The sequence below is a fragment of the Oryctolagus cuniculus genome, chromosome 14 (genome assembly GCF_964237555.1).
Source record: "Oryctolagus cuniculus chromosome 14, mOryCun1.1, whole genome shotgun sequence".
In the NCBI taxonomy this organism is placed as follows: Eukaryota; Metazoa; Chordata; class Mammalia; order Lagomorpha; family Leporidae; genus Oryctolagus; species Oryctolagus cuniculus.
Window position 1 is genome coordinate 3475816 of NC_091445.1, and position 16716 is coordinate 3492531.

Sequence of the window (16716 nt, forward strand, 5' to 3'; positions counted from 1 at the left end):
GCATTTATAAAATTTATATTAGACATAGAGAATCCACTCAGAATACTCAGGTGTATTGGGCCAGTTCAGCAAATATGAATGTATGGAGGGCCAGCGCTGCGGCTCACTAGGCTAATCCTCCGCCTAGCGGCGCCGGCACACCGGGTTCTAGTCCCGGTCGGGGCACTGGATTCTGTCCCGGTTGCCCCTCTTCCAGGCCAGCTCTCTGCTGTGGCCAGGGAGTGCAGTGGAGGATGGCCCAGGTGCTTGGGCCCTGCACCCCATGGGAGACCAGGAAAAGCACCTGGCTCCTGGCTCCTGCCATCGGATCAGCGCGGTGTGCCGGTTGCAGCGCGCTGGCCGCGGCGGCCATTGGAGGGTGAACCAACGGCAAAGGAAGACCTTTCTCTCTGTCTCTCTCTCTCACTGTCCACTCTGCCTGTCAAAAAAATAAATAAATAAATAAAAATAAAAAAAAATATGAATGTATGGAAATTAGGCCTCACCAAGGAGAAAGCATTCATGCCCACTGTTCCTTAAAACACGGAGCTCACTCATTTCCCAAGAAGATAAACTGTCTGTAGAATTACCTGGGGGCTTTTACTCACAGGACCTCTAATTGGTTATCATACAGAGTTATCTAGAGTCAGTTTAGATGAAGCAGCAAAGACAGTTTGAAGATTGATTTATCAGTGAATGCAGTAGGGTAAATCAACTTAGAAGGCAGTTGGAGGCCACCGCCTGAAGCTGTTTGCCCACGTGTCCTTTATTAAGAACATCCTCATTCTTTTCTTCAGGTTCAATTAGCAGAATTTCTAGAAAATTTGCAAGAGAAGTCCTTGAGGATTGAAGCCTTTGTCAGTGAGATAGAGTCTTTTTTTAACACCATCGAGGTAAGTTCGCACTGCTATTTCTCTTTGTTCTGTCTGTGGTTCTGAACTGAAAGGGGCTGACTTGGAGTTGGTGTGTGCATGGGTTGTTGCCGATGCTTTTGTTCTGTTCAGAATAAGGATTTTGGAGTCTCCCCTGTGTGTGTAACTGGCCAGACAACCTTCTGCCGACGGATGAAAGATTTGCCTTTGAAACATCCATGCATTTATTGAGCACTTACCACAGAGGGCGGTACTTCATGTGCTTCATCTAATTTAATCCTCACAGTGACCATTTTACAGATAAGAAGTTCAGACTTAATAGTTAACTACCGGAGGGTATTAAGATGGTGGAGTAGAGGAGGAGCTTACCACTCCAGGCTAGGAGAAGGTAGTTTAAAAAAAAGTGGAGAGTGCAGTCTCAGGGACGAGTTAGGGAGAAAATGGAGGAGGAAACTCCACGTGAATTAGAGGGACACAGCAGACCTGCGTGGAGGGTGTGGGCACACACAAATCAGGACCCCAGCAGCCAAGAGCTTCCGCACATTTGGAGAGAGGGGAGACTGGGCTGCAGCAGCCCAAGCCACTGGTGATAAAGCTGCAGGAAAATCCTGGAGGGAATCTGGCTTGGAGCCCTGCAGGGGATAGTGCACCTGCAGAACTAGAGGAGAAAGAAGCGTGGGCATGTTTCTCTCTCCCTGATCACCTTACAGTGACATAGCCCTTTCAGCAGGTGCCATTTTGGACATAGGTAACAGGAGTACCAGCTCGTGTCTGTGCCCAGCAACCAGCTGAGCAGAGACTCCTGAGTCTGGCGGGGAGAACTGGTGGGGGACTGGGTGCTCATGACTGCAGGAGGCTTGTGTGCCAGGACTGTGAAAACATGGAGACCGTGGGGCTTTGACAACCCAGAGGTTGTGTGGGGAGGCTCAGGGGGTGGCTGGGACTTTGGGCAGTCACTGTGGGAGGCTCCACACCCTCAGGGCTCCCTGTTCCTGGGGAGGGACACTGCTGGGGAGTCTGCCTACACCAAGGACTGCACGGATCCTTTGTGTGGTCCCTGTGGAAGTGAGGATGAATATTATACCCACTGGGGCTAGCGCCCAGGCATTGGTCTCCTTTGAGGAGAGGAAATGAGCTGAGTCTATGCCAACAGAAGAAAAACCTCCAATCTGATATTAAAAAAAGAGGAGATTTACCGTGCCCAACTTGGGTGTCACATGACTCCCCCAAAAGACTACCACACTTCAATACTAGATTGTGAAGATGAAGAGTTTGAAGAAGTGAGAGAAACGGAGTTCAAAAAATTGATCATAAAATTACATAGAAGTAATCAAAAACAAATTCACAAACTAATGAAATCTGTACATGATATTACAGAAAATTTCTCCCAAGAAATTGAGATCTTAAAGAGAAACCAAAGTGAAATCTTGGAAATGAATAATTCAATAGAACAAACAAAAATGCAATGGAAAGCCTTAAAAACAGAATCAGTGAAGCAGAAGAAAGAATATCCGATTTAGAAGAAAAATTAAAGGAAATTATATAGTCAGAAAAAAACAAGGAGAGGAAATTAGAAAACTAAAAAACACTGTTGGGGAGCCACAGGATACTATCAAATAACCGAATATATGGGTTTTAGGGGTTCCTGAAGGCATGGAAAGAGAAAAAGGATGACAGGGACTTTTTAGTGAAATAATAACAGAAAACTTCTTAATTTGGAGAAAGAAAGGGACATCCAAGTACAGGAAGCACATAGAACTAATAGACATGACCAGAAAAGATCCTCACCATGACACATTGTAATTAAAGTCTCCACAGTAAAACATAAAGAAGAGATTCTAAAATGTACATGAGAAAAAAGCCAAATTACTTTCAGAAGAACTCCAATTAGACTTATAGCGGACTTCTCATCAGAAACCCTACAGGATAGGAGAGAATGGTGAGATATATTCCAAGTCTTAAAAAACTGTCAACCCAGAATACCGTACCCAACAAATCTCTCATTTATGAATGAAGATGAAATAAAGACTTTCCGTGTCAAAATGAAATTGAAAGAATTTCTCACCACCTGCCAGCCTTGCCAAAGATGCTGAAGAATGTGCTGCATACAGAAACACAGAAACAGGGTTGTCACTATGAAAGAAGATAAAGGAAGAAATAGTACAAAGTGAATCCCAGGTAAAGGATAGGCATATTTAAGGAAAAATGGCAGGGCAAAGTCATTACTTCTCAGTAGTCATCTTGAATGTAAATGGCTTCAACTTTCCTGTTAAAAGACACAGATTGGCTGAGTGGATTAAAAAAATCCAAAACAAAGAAGGACACTATGTAATAATTAAGGGATCAATTCAACAGGATGATGTAACTATTATAAAGTTACATACCTAATTATAGGGCACTTAGCTATTTAAAAGAAATGTTAAGAGGTCTAAAGGGAGACACAGACTCCAATGGGGGTCTTCAATACCCCACTTTCAGCAATGGACAGATCAAACATACAGAAAATCAATAAGGAAACCACAGAGTTAATTGACACTATAGACCAAAAGGACCTAACAGATTCTACAGAACTTTTCATCCTGCAGTTGCAGATCACACATTCTTCTCCGCAGTGCATGAAGCTTTCTCTAGGATTCACCACATGCTGGGCCGTAAAATGAGTCTTAGCAAACCAAAAAAACTGAAATCATATCATGCATATTCTCAGACCACAATGGAATGAAGCTGGAAATCAGCAACTCGGGAATCTCTAGAGCACATGCAAATTCATTGAGACTGAACAACATGCTCCTTATGATCATCGAAGAAATCAAAAGAGAAATCAAAAAATTCTGGAAACAAATGAAGATAGCAACACAATGTATCAAAACTTATGGGATACAGCCAAAGCAGCATTAAGAGGAAAGTTCATAACAATTGGTGCCTACATCAAGAAATTGGAAAGGCACCAAATATAAAAGCTATCAATGCATCTCAAGGACTAGAAAAACAATAGCAAACCAAACCCAAACCTAATAGAAGAAAAGAAATAATTAAAATTAGAGAATAAAAAAGGGAAAAATACAAAAGATCAACAAAACAGTTTTTTGAAAAAAAAAATTGACACACCATTGGCCCAACTAACCAAAAAAGGAGAGAGAAGACCCAAATTAGTAAAACTAGAGGTGAAAAAGGAAATGTAACAACAGACACCACAGACATAAAAAGAATAATCAGAAATTACTACAAAGAACTGTATGACAATAAACTGAGAATCCTAGAAGAAATGGATAGATTCCTGGACACATACAACCTACATAAATTGAGCCATGAAGACACAGAAAACCTAAACAGATCCATAACCAAGATGAAAATTGAATCAATAATAACCTCCCAAGAAAGAAAAGCCCAGGACAGGATGACTTCTCTGCTAAATTCTACCAGACATTTAAAGAACTAACTCCAATTCTTCTCAAGCTGTTCAAAGTAATTGAAAGGGAGGAATCCTCACAGATTCTATGAAGCCAGTATCACTTTAATTCCTAAAGCTGAAAAAGATGCAACAGAGAAAGAGAACTGCAGACCAATTTCCCTCACTAGCATAGACACAAAAATCCTCAACAAAATTCTAGCCAATCAAATACAACAACACATGTGAAAGATTGTCCACTCAGACCAAGTGGGATTTATCCCTGATATGCAGGGATGGTTCAGCATTCACAAATCAATCAGTGTGTTAATCATCACATTAACAAACTCAAAGACAAAAGCCATATGATTATCTCAGTAGATGAAAAGAAAGCATTTGATAAAATACAATACCCTTTCATGATGAAAATTCTAAGCAAACTGGATATAGAAGGAAGATTCCTCAACACAATTAAGGCAATCTGTGACAAACCACAGCCAGCAACCTATTGAATGGGAAAAAGTTGGAAGCATTCCGACTGAGGTCCAGAACCAGACAGGGATGCCCACTCTTACCATTGCTATTCAATATAGTCCTGGAAGTTTTAGCCAGAAACAGCAGGCAAGAAAAAAAATCAAAGGGATACAAATTGGGAAGGAGGAAGTCAAAGTATCCCTATTTGCAGATGACATGATTCTATAAATAGGGGATCCAAAGGACTCCACCAGGAGACTGTTGGAACTCATAGACGAGTTTAGTGAAGTCCCAAGATATAAAATCAATACACAAAAATCAAGAGCCTTTCAAATATAGACGATGTCACAGCTGATAAAGAACTTCTAAGATCAGTCCTGTTCACAGTAGCTCCAAAAAACAAAATCAGATACCTCGGGATAAATTTAACCAAGGATGACAAAAACCGGTGTGCCGGCGCCGCTAGGCGGAGGATTAGCCTAGTGAGCTGCGGCGCCGGCCAAAATGTCCATACTTTCAAAAGCAATTTACAGATTCAATGCAATACTAATCAAAATCCCGATGATATTCTTCTCAGATCTAGAAAAAATGATGCTGAAATTCATAAAACACAGAAGACCCTGAATAGCTAAATCAATTGACTTTTTTTTTTTTTTTTGACAGATAGAGTTAGACAGTGAGAGAGCGAGAGACAGAGATAAAGGTCTTCCTTCCATTGGCTCACCTGCCAAATGGCCACTACGGCTGGAGCTGAGCTTGGGCCCTGCACCCACATGGGAGACCAGGAGGTAGCATCTGGCTCCTGGCTTCAGATCAGCTCAGCTCCAGCCGTAGTGGCCATTTGGCAGGTGAGCCAACGGAAGGAAGACCTTTATCTCTGTCTCTGTCTCTCTCTCACTGTCTAACTCTATCTGTCAAAAAAAAAAGTCAATTGAAAAATAGATGTTAGTAAAAAAAATAAGAGAGGGACTAAGAGAGGGAGGAGGAAGAGGGGTGGGAGGGTGGGCATTGTGGGACGAATCACCATGTTCCTAAAGTTGTAATTATGAAGTGTATGAAGTTTGTAACTATAAAGCTGTATAGTTCTGTACACATTCCTGTGGACTTACTGTGAGGGTACAGTTTATAAACTTGCGTGGGACCCCAACTCCCTTTAAGCTGGGAGGTAAAAATGCCATCTCAAGTGTTAAAGTGATCATATGGCTAGGGTTAAGTGTCTATTGATGATAATAATAGAACAGATAGAATTAAAAAGGAGGAGTGCTCCAACATGGGAAGCAGTCCACACAGCAGACTCATAGAATGACAGTCTCTCTAAATAGCACTCTCTGACCTCAGAATCAGCCCTTAAGGCATTCTGGTCTGGCTGAAGAGCCCACAAGAGCATTTCAGGCATGGAAAGTCAAGACACTGAGGCAAAAGATGTCCTAAGTGAAGGACCTCAGTGGATGAGACCCCGGGGAAAGAAATGGCCATCAAAGGAGGTGCTTATCCATGAAGAGAGGAGAGAACTTTTGCTTTACTTATGGCCTTGTCTAAATACTGACGGAGTTTGTGGATAGCCTAGGCAACTCATGTCAAGAGCCTTGGGTGGGCCTGTGCCACAGCTCACTAGTCTAATCCTCTACCTGCGGTGCCGGCACTCTGGGTTCTAGTCCTGGTTGGGGCGCCGGTTCTGTCCTGGTCCTGCTCTTCCAGTCCAGCTCTCTGCTGTGGCCCGGGAGTGCAGTGGAGGATGGCCCAAGTGCTTGGGCCCTGCACCCACATGGGAGACCAGGAGAAGCACTTGGCTCCTGGCTTCAGATCGGCTCAGCTCCAGCCGTAGTGGCCATTTGTGGGGTGAACCAACGGCAAAGGAAGACCTTTGTCTCTGTCTCTCTCTCTCACTAACTCTGCCTGTCAAAAAAAAAAAAAAAAAAAAAAAGAAAGAAAGAGCCTTGGGTGATCACTGACATCGTACATAAGAGTGTTAGTTGTTAAATTAACAAGAGTCACTGTGCACTAACTTCCCATGCAGGACCTCAGTACTCATATGTTGTATTATAATTATGTCTAAGTGCTCCCAAAAGATAGATCATTCTTGGGTGCTTCTTTAAAGTGAATTAAGCTTCTAAAAAAAAAGAAGTGAAATTAACTTCAAGATTTAATGACGGAACAGCCCTTGTCTCGACTGTTGAGGAACAGTTTTTTGTTTTTGTTTTTTCCCGTGCATACTGTTGAACTCTTTCCTTAGTTTAGAGTTGGTCTTCTGTGTGTAAAGTTATTTGAAAATGGCTCTTGGTGAAGAATGGGAATGGGAGAGGGATGAGGTGGAGGGGTGGAGAGTGGGTGGGAGGGCAGATGTGATACGAGGAATCACTATATTCCTAGAGTTGTACTTGTGAAATGCATGAAGTCTTATTCCTTAAATAAAAGCTTTCTTTGCGCGGCGGGGGGTTGGGGGGGGTGGGGGAGTTCACTACCTCGTTCCTCTTCCGTGCCCCTCCCTGTGTTAGCCTTGTGGAAATGCTCTACGTCACTGCCCAGTGCCCCTTGCTCAGGCCAGTGGGGCCTCCTGTGGTCCAGCTGTGAGTGAGTCCGTGCTCACCCATCTCTGCCCCTTGCCACCTCACAGTGAAGGGAGAGCCACGCTCCGGCCTTATTCAGGGATGGTCCAGGTACCCTGTCTGTCAGTCAGGAGCAGCAGAAGGACCACGGCCACTGCAGAAGCCTGGGCACAGTCCCCTAGTACTAGGGCAACTCCACATCTTGGTTGCTTGTGAGAGAGCTCCTTAATTCCCATTACAGGTCCATGCAGTTGTTTTTACTGCTCCTTCACCCAGGGGTTCCTTCTGACCATGAATTATGTAAGCTATGACCTTATCACAGATCCTGCTCCTGAGGATAGCCAGGCATCTGCGTGTCCTTAGGGACCATGAGGTCCCTAAGCCTCTCCCACGGTAGAAGGAGCTGTCCCTTACTGGAGAACACCGGGAATGTAGCTCCCTGATCTGTATCCTGACTGTGCCCCTCCCCACACCATAACTGTGGTGGAGCCGAGAAAATAACCCCTGCTCCTTTCTGCTCCCCGGAGGCCAGGCTCCTCATGCCTGTGGGAATGCAGTAGGCAAGGCTTTGCTACAAATGTCTTTAAAACAGACCTCCACGGCTGAGCCCTCCTTGGTGCTCTCCTTACAGTGAATTCCTTTGCACAGCCAATTATGGCAAAAGGGGCTGCCAGGTTGGAAATGAAGACAGTGCACTTCCTGTACCAGTGCCAGAGGCTAGTTCTTTAGAAGCCTGATGTCTCCCTAAAAAAAGGGGGGAAAAAAGGACCAGCATTGTGGCGTAGTGAGCTAGGCTGCCGCCTGCAATGCCAGCATCCCATATCGGAGCACTGGTTCGAGTCCTGGCTGCTCTGCTTCCCATCCAGCTCCCTGCTTGGGAACCATGTTGGGAACCCAGATGGAGCTCTGGGCTCCTGGTTTCAGCCTGGACAAGCCCTGGCTCTTGCAGCCGTTGGCGGAGTGAGCCAGCGCGTGGAAGATCTCTGTCTTCCTGTCTCTCCCTCTGTCACTTTGCCTTCCAAATAAATAAATAAATAAAATCTTTAAGAGAAAAAAGAAGCACACACTTCCTGTTGGACTCAGAAGTGATTTTGCTGTTTGGCTTTGTTTTCAGGAAAACTGCAGCAAAAATGAGAAGCTACTGGAGGAGCAGAATGAGCAGATGATGAAGAAGGTTCTGGCGCAGTACGACGAGAAAGCCCAGAGCTTCGAGGAGGTGAAGAGGCGGAAGATGGGGTTCCTGCACGACCAGATGGTGCGCTTCCTGCAGAGCATGGACACGGCCAAGGACACGCTGGAGAGCATCGTGAGGGAGGCAGAGGGGCTGGACGAGGCCGTGTTCCTGTCCGTAAGCACCGCTCGGGCGCGAGCCCGCTTCTCAAACTTCACCTTTCCACGTTCCTTGAGATCAGTTCTGGCCCAGTGTGGGGTTTACGCCATAGAGATGTTTAGAAGTTATCCAGGCTTGCTGATGCCGAAAGGAAAGGCCCCCTAAATCCCGAAACAGCAGGAGGATCCCTGGAGTCAGGCCGCAGTGTCGCCATCCTGGCTGTCACTGTGTCCTCGCTGTCTCCTCGGATGGAGAGAAAGCAGCCCGGAAGCCTGTGCTGTGCCCCCCTCTCCCTGCCCAAGGCTAGCCCTGTCTCCTGGCTCCCGACATCCCCCAGCTGGCCCCTGGGCCTGACCTCCCACGGATCACGGTCACCTCCCAAGAGGTGACCTCTCGTGCAGATCATTCTCTCTGAGCCTCACCACCTGGCTGAGAGTAGCACTTGCACACCCTGTTAGTGCACACAGGGTGACGGGATGTGGTCACTCTCTGTGGTGGCTCGGTGTCTTAGCAAGGGGCTTCCTGGGCGAGTCACCTGGGGACACGTGAGTCCCTCGGGGCTGCCCTGATGGCCCCAAGAACACAGACTGCCTGCTCCTCACGGTTGCCTGGAGCTTCCAGTGGGATGCTGATTCTCCCGGAGCCAGGATAACCAAGAGTCCTGGGGGTGTTGGCCTGCAGGGCAGCCCCAAGTCCAGATGTCCAGTGTAGCCAGTGCCCTCTTACGCTGTGGGGCCTCGAGTCGCAAGACTGGAGGAAAAGCTCGACAGAATGGGGCGCTGTGAGGCTTTCGGCTTATTTCTGGGGACACCGCCAGCCAGAGCCAATCCGAGCAGACGTGGCCTCTTTAAGGAGAGCTAGGACTGTCAGACTGCACCAGCTTCCTGAAGGCTGAGCATGGACATTTGTCCATGAGGCCCCTCTGGGGAAACAGAACGTTGATAAAGTGCTTATCTCTGCCTGATAAGAATATTTCCTTCTCTCTGAGACAACGAATTGTTGTTCTTAAGGAGCAGCCCCTGCTTATAAAAGGCATACGTATGCATTTCAGAAAAACCAGAAGCTACAGAAAAGCACGGGGAAGGCAGCAGTCAGAGACCCCTGCAGGTGACATCTTTGGTGTTCAGCCCACAACGAACAAATTGAAACCATTTTTCTGCTTTAGAGCCTCCCATTCTGGAAACGCAGCCATTTGGTAATGACTAGCGCGAAGTAGGACACAGACTGCTGGGCCGAGGGCTGAGCCCAGCTCCTTAGCCTGGGGCCACTCCCTCGCTGTCCCCAGCCCCCACCTCCTCCTCACCCAGGTGGCAGCCATGGCGTCAGGGAGGCAGAAGGGCAAGGATTTTCCAGTGAGTGCAAGCTTAGAGGTCTTGCTTGTCTCTCCTCCTGTGTTAATGAGTCTCTCTCTTTTTCTCCATCTCTCCCCTCTCCCCCTCTCCCTCTCGCCCTCTCTCCGTCTCTCCCTATCTTCCCCTCTACCCCTCTCCCCACTGGCTACACTCCCTTCCCCCCCAAGTCGTTTGAGGAGATCAATGAAAGGTACCCAGACCATGGTGACTGAAGATGGCATGGCAGTGCTCCATCTCTAATACTCGGATGCTTTGTAGAGACTGAGCTGCTGATCTGGGAAAGCAGTGTGAGCTCCTGGCTTTTGCGCGTGTAGACACCGGGCTTTCAAAAGCTAAGTGACAGCTTTGAAGGAAAATTGCATGTGCTTTAGGTAAATAACGATGATCATAAAGTAGATTTCTAACTGCTTCCCTGAGATGTAGTCTGCGTTTTCAGCCTAATCTAGACCATCTTGCCTGTCACTGCATACATAGAATTCTGTAGATACTTAGATTTATTGGTTAAATGTGAGTATGTGAGAGAATCATTCAGCCCTGCCTTGAGTAGTTTGATGACTTATGTAATCCTAATGGAATGTTATCTCATTTTCTTTTCAAAAGAGTCATGCATTTATCTTTTTCTGCTCAGCTAACCTAAATGAATCCTCCTTTTTTGTTTATTTTGTTTTATTTTTGCTGTTAACACTCAGTCTAAGACAATTCTTGATTCTTTTGAAAGGAAAAGCACTCAATAAGAAATTAGAAAGTGTCTATATAAGCACAAACATTATGCAGTGTACACATTGAATACTGAAACATGTGGTATCCCATAAATATAATTTTTACATGTCAATTAAAACAAAATTTAAAACCAAAAAAAAAAAAATGCAAAAAAACTGAGCACATCGGACGCTGAGGTTGGTGCTACTCTGACAGTCTGTCCCTTTTGGCCACAGCAGGACCCGAGGTCCCTCCATCTGGCTGGGCCTAACATTTTATCATTTGAAAGTAATTTTGAATGCAGTTCCTAAATTGTAAATATTGCCTCTGGTTTACTTTCACGTCAGGTCAGGTTGTGAAACAGTAACATAGAACACAGAACTGTGTATCTGTGATACATTAGAGTCGGAGGAAATGGATTTAGATTAGAAACCTCATAAGTGAATCCCATTTACTTACAAAAACTCTGCTCCACGGAGTGTTGCAGTAGTCTTACGGAAATTACTTGTATGTTCATTTGTTTGTTTGTTTGTTTTTAAAGATTTATGTATTTATTTGAAAGTCAGAGTTACATAGAGAGAAAAGGAGAGGCAGAAAGAGAGAGAGAGGTCTTCCATCTGCTGGTTCACTCGCCAGTTGGCCGCAACAGTTAGAGCTGTGCTGATCTAAATCCAGGGGCCAGGAGCTTCTCCCAGGTCTCCCACGCTAGTGCAGGGCTCCAAAGACTCGGGCCATCTTCTACTGCTTTCCCAGGCCATAGCAGAGAGCTGGATCGGAAGTGGAGCAGCCAGGACTCAAACCGGTGGTTATACATGATGCTGGCACTGCAGGCAGCGGCTTTACCTGCTCCGCCTCAGTGCTGGCCCCTCGTCTGCGCTGTTTCACCTTGCTGCCCCCCCCCCATCCTGCTCTATCTCTGAAGGCATGCTCATGTATTAAATGACTTTTTCGCAACACACAAAAAAAGCTTAAATTAAGGAATGCTGTCAAGCATATTTAGACTTAGCATTTGCATATCTTGAAAAACACATTTGCTTAGAAAATGCTGTTCTGTTAAGGAGATGCATATTTTTTTTCTCCATTTTGCTCTTTTGTGTTAACATAATGAAGGAAGAGTTGCAACCAATGTAAGAGCTGCTGGAGAAAACATGTCCACTCCCCATTCCATGTGCTGGTGTTAAAATCTACAGGGCTGGGCATCGGTTATCTAGAGCATTTTGTGACATCTACAGCCAGAACTGTGGGGCTCAGAAAGTCCTGCCTTTCGTTGGCACTGTGCTGAGAAGGCCTGGCGTGCGTCCTGGTCACCAGCTGGTGTTCATTCTGAGTCTGCATCTCTGCCCTCTGCAGCCCCGAAGCCTACACCAAGTCGTGGGGCCTCCCTGGTCTGCTTGCACTGCTCCTTCCCCGACCCCTGCCAGGGTCTTCCTCCCTAGCACGCGCACTGCTCTGGCTCCCCCTGCCTTCACAGATGAGACGGAAACTCTGCGTGGGAATGCAGTCGAGCCTTGAACACCTTTGGTTTCTTTGTTGTTTTATTTATTTATTTATTTTGACAGGCAGAGTGGACAGTGAGAGAGAGACAGAGAGAAAGGTCTTCCTTTGCCGTTGGTTCACACTCCAATGGCTGCCGCGGCCGGCACACTGCGGCCAGTGCACCACGCTGATCCGATGGCAGGAGCCAGGTGCTTCTCCTGGTCTCCCATGGGGTGCAGGGCCCAAGCACTTGGGCCATCCTCCACTGCACTCCCTGGCCACAGCAGAGAGCTGGCCTGGAAGAGGGGCAACCGGGACAGAATCCGGCACCCCGGCCGGGACTAGAACCCGCTGTGCCGGCGCCGCAAGGCGGAGGATTAGCCTAGTGAGCCGCGGCGCCGGCCAGGAACACCTTTGGTTTCATCTCTGACTGTCCCCGTGTCACATGCCCGCGATGGTGGCCACTGCTCCCCTTGCTGCCTAGACAGCTCCCTCTAGTTCTTTAACACCCGGCCCAGCCGTCACCTCCTGTGAAGCGGTTACCAGGACCAACTCCCCTAAATCCAATGATAGGCCAGTGCCGCGGCTCACTTGGCTAATCCTCCACCTGCGGCGCTGACACCCCGGGTTTTAGTCCTGGTTGGGGCGCCGGTTCTGTCCCGGTTCTCCTCTTCCAGTCCAGCTCTCTGCTGTGGCCCGGGAGTGCAGTGGAGGATGGCCCAAGTGCTTGGGCCCTGCACCCGCATAGGAGACCAGGAGGAAGCACCTGGCTCCTGGCTTCAGATCAGTGCAGTGTGCCGGCCATAGCGGCCACTTGGGGGGGTGAACCAATGGAAAAAGGAAGACTTTTCTCTCTTTCTCTCACTGTTTAACTCTGCCTGTCAAAAAAAAAAAAGCAACAATAGTGACTTGTTATTTCCAACCGTAGTAACCGTGGAAGGCATTCGTCAGATGTTTCAGTGTGTTTTATGATCTTTCCCCCTCACACTGACCCTGACATCCAGTGTCCCGGAGATCCTGGCATGCTCACGCAAATGAGATGTTGGCTCCTTATGCATTCAGAATGCGCTTATTAAATGCCTCCCACACGCTGCGGAAGGCACTGTGATGCAGCTGTGGATGAGACAGTCCTTTCCTGCCTACGGGGTGCGTGCGGTGGAGAAGGCAGGCGGACCCCGCCAGGCCGGGACGAGGGGAGGCAGCAGAGGGCATGCGGGGCAGCCTCTGCTGGGCTTGCCGCGGAGCCCGTGGTTGGCTGGGGATTAAATTATACGAGGGGAGGAGCCACGCAGAGGTCTGGAGAAGAAAGTTCCAGTAGCAAGCGCAGACGCCCCCGGAGCCATGGCAGCTCAGCCCACGCAGGCAGCCTGGTTGCTGGCAGAGAACCGCAGCCCCCACCGGAGAGGGGCGCAGGGGAGAGCTCGCTGCCCACTCTGGGCCCCTCGGATAAATCCTCTTGCACACTCTCCTCTCCTGCTTTGCTCCTTCTGTTTGTTTCAGTCCAGATTTCACCTGGATGGGAATACTAGACTTGACCTCAGTTGGTTTCCTCCAAGAGGCTCTTGAGCCTGTCAAAGCTATAAGTTTACAAACTGCTGTTCTTCACTTGGGAGTGGCTGGCCTTGCGCCACTGTTTGTGTGCACCTGTGTGGCGCCTGGCAGGAGGCAGGTGGCTGAATGCCTAGAAGCCCTATAGTGGGGCTCAGGGACATCAGCGCTGTCCCACAAGGTGCGTGTGTATTCCAGACAGGCTCTGAACATTCACGTCCTTTAGGAAGGAAAGAAAATGACAGTGGAAATGGAGAATGTGTTAGGACGAACCTTATCAAGAAAACATGCGAAACTGTACAGTTTGATGGGCTCCTTTCTGATTTGAGGATCTGGCAATGACGTTTTCAGTAATTCCATTTGCCTAAGAACCTGAAGAGTAGATTTTAGACTTATGGAGGTTTTTCCAAAAGGGTCTGGAACCTGAGTGTTGTAATTATGCATGGATTTCAGAAATGCTTTGCACCAAAGACAGCCTGTTTGTAAGTGAAGTCGCCTAATACGTGTTGAGGCTTTGAGACTGTTGACGTCCTCTTTGGAGACAGCGGGGGTCTGCCTGTTCTCCCCTGGAGCCCGGGCTGACCACTTCCTGACTGAGGCCCAGCTCTGCCCGCCCTGTCCTCACCCCGCAGGTTGCTGTCTGCAATGGAGAGCACGGCGTCTCTGGAGAACGTGCCCGCTGCCTTTTCTCTCTTTGAACACTACGAGGACAGCTCGGCGAGAAGCGACCAGGTGCTGAAGCAAGTGGCCGGTAAGCACGTCCGCGTTAGTGACCTGGCTGGAATTCGGCAGTTTGGGCCTGGTCCTTTGTGGAGTTTGATAATCTAAAAAGTCACAGACATGGAGAAAGAAAGGAAGTGTGGGGCATACAGTTTTAAAGAGGGGCTCAGAAACGCGGCTGGAGAGGAGAGCCCCGGTCCATGTCCAGCTGCGTGTCCTCCACAGCCCCTTGGACGCTGGGGAAGCGGGAGGCAGAGGCAAAAGCCATGGAACCAGACGGCCTCCTCTTTTCTGTTTTTCAAAATTTTTGTAGGTATCCAGCAGAATTTTCCCTGTGAGTGGCTGTCCCCTCTTCAGTTCTGTTCTTTTGTTGCAAACTAAATAGATGAGCTCAGAGAACTCGGCTGGGCACTGCAGGCAGGCTGTGGCCAGCAACCTCCCACTCAGCTCTGGGAAACATCTTGCTCGTCACAGTCTCCTTGATGTTCTGTATTAATAAACGAGACACCAGAGCTGACTTAGGTTTCTGGAAGCTGCCGAGTTTCAGCAGAGTGACCAGAGTCCCTCTCTGTACCGCGTGCCCACGTGTGCTCCTGTGTAGGTGGCTTTCGTTTAGTATCTATTGAAGGGTTACTATGTCTTTAAAAAGACAAAGAAACAACAACAACAACACACACACACACTTCTCCCCAAATCCCACCACACCTGTAGGAAGTAAACAATGCAGTCATTTTCCAGAAATAGCTCAAAACAGAAGGGACTTTTTCTTGTCTTCAAGGACGTTAGACGAGGGCAGTGACTACGAACGAAGAAGTCCCGACCCCCACAGCAGAGCTCTTGTTCAGTCAGGATGTACGAGGGTCTTCAAACGCTTGGGGGGAGATGGAAGTTAAAAATATGCTTATTTTGCTGCAGAAAATTGGAATCCATTCATAGTGTTTCCTTGATGCGTGTTTTTCCATGAACTTTTCAAAGAGCCCATGTACATGCTTCAACACTTTGAACAACTGTTAGACAGCCGAGAGGATGCTGTATACATTTTAGGGGTCGTGTGACTGAAAGCTCTGTCCCTGTTCCTGGTGCCAAGTCCAAACAACGCAGACCAGGTTTGAGGGTAAAGGAAGGAGAAAGTGCAATCTGGCAGATGAGGAAGGCAGCGGGCTCACGTCACAGATACGGGTCCTGCTTGGTGGGGAGTTCTGGGACTGAGGAGGCCGTGCTGCTGAGCGGGTGCTGACCCAGTGGGGGGTCTGATAGCAGCAATCAGACGTGGGTGCACTTCCGGGGAAGCCTGCTTGACAAGCTCTGCCCCAGCCTCCGAGACCCTTGGAAAAGTGGAGACATACTGCGTGCTCCACGTCAAAGTGTGTGTGAGGGTTTTCTTTCTTTTTAAGGCTGAGTAATATTCACCACGCTTTTTTGGCCCATCAGTCCACTTACTCACCCACCCGTGGATGGACACGAGGATTCCACCTCTTGGCTGCTGGGACTAGTGCTGGTCACCTGGAACTGTCTGACAGCTTGCTTGAATGGAAGTCTGTATCAGGCCCCAGGTTCCGAAGCCCGAGTCGATTGATCAGTGCTTAACCCCGCGATGGGGGCAGCTCCTGCGGGTATATTTCATCAGGCACAGGGAGCCCAGGGAGGGATTCCAGTGCCTCATCCCTTAGCCCCTGGTGGAGAAGCCCTACGTTTCCGTTCTGTTCTGTTGTGCTCTCTCATTCACTCTAGTCTGTCGCTGTCGTGCCGTGGACAGAGTGGCTAACAGAATGCGGGCCGCTGACGTTCTGCCACACGGGAGTTGTAGATCCAGTCGCTGTTGGATTCCACCTGTGGAACATTCCTGTTCTCCGTCATTTGAAAGTGCTTTGGGAAGTAGAAGGACTTCCTTGGTTTTCAGGAACTGTGTCAGGGCTTTGGGGCAAGGAGCACAGGGAGCAAGATCATTTGTAGCCCACGCATTTGCTTACTTCCCCACAGCTCTTCTTCCTGAAAATTAGGTGTTACGTTAGGTCAATTTTCACTTTGTCAGTTTGTTAAATTAAGAAAGAGAGATGTGAAAAGATGTTGCCACTTCCAAATCCAGAGGTAGCCCAGTGTGTAATTCATAGGAACAAAAACAGGGTGCGTTTTCATCCCTCATCCTTCAGGGCTTCCCTGCCCCAGCTCGAGACCCTGGGGACAGTGGGGACGTCCTGGGTGCTCCTCAGTGACACTGGCATTTATCTTGGATGGACTGCCGTTCTCTGCCGGGAAGACAGTCGAAGATAGCATAAGGGTCTCGGAGCTGTTATGAGCCTGGGAGAGGTACTCTGCCCGTGGCCTTCTGCTC

General features: G+C 48.1%; 1 protein-coding gene across 2 annotated transcripts in view; it reads left to right on the forward strand.

The window, feature by feature from the left end:
- Positions 1–16716, forward strand: part of CMYA5 (cardiomyopathy associated 5) — an 80530-nt gene that overhangs the window by 39003 nt on the left and 24811 nt on the right. For both annotated transcript variants that reach the window (XM_070056327.1, XM_070056329.1), the window contains exons 3-6: positions 777–872; positions 8374–8607; positions 10109–10131; positions 14297–14415. In XM_070056327.1, the coding sequence (XP_069912428.1) occupies positions 777–872; positions 8374–8607; positions 10109–10131; positions 14297–14415 (472 nt within the window). The remainder of the gene's footprint in view (positions 1–776; positions 873–8373; positions 8608–10108; positions 10132–14296; positions 14416–16716) is intronic.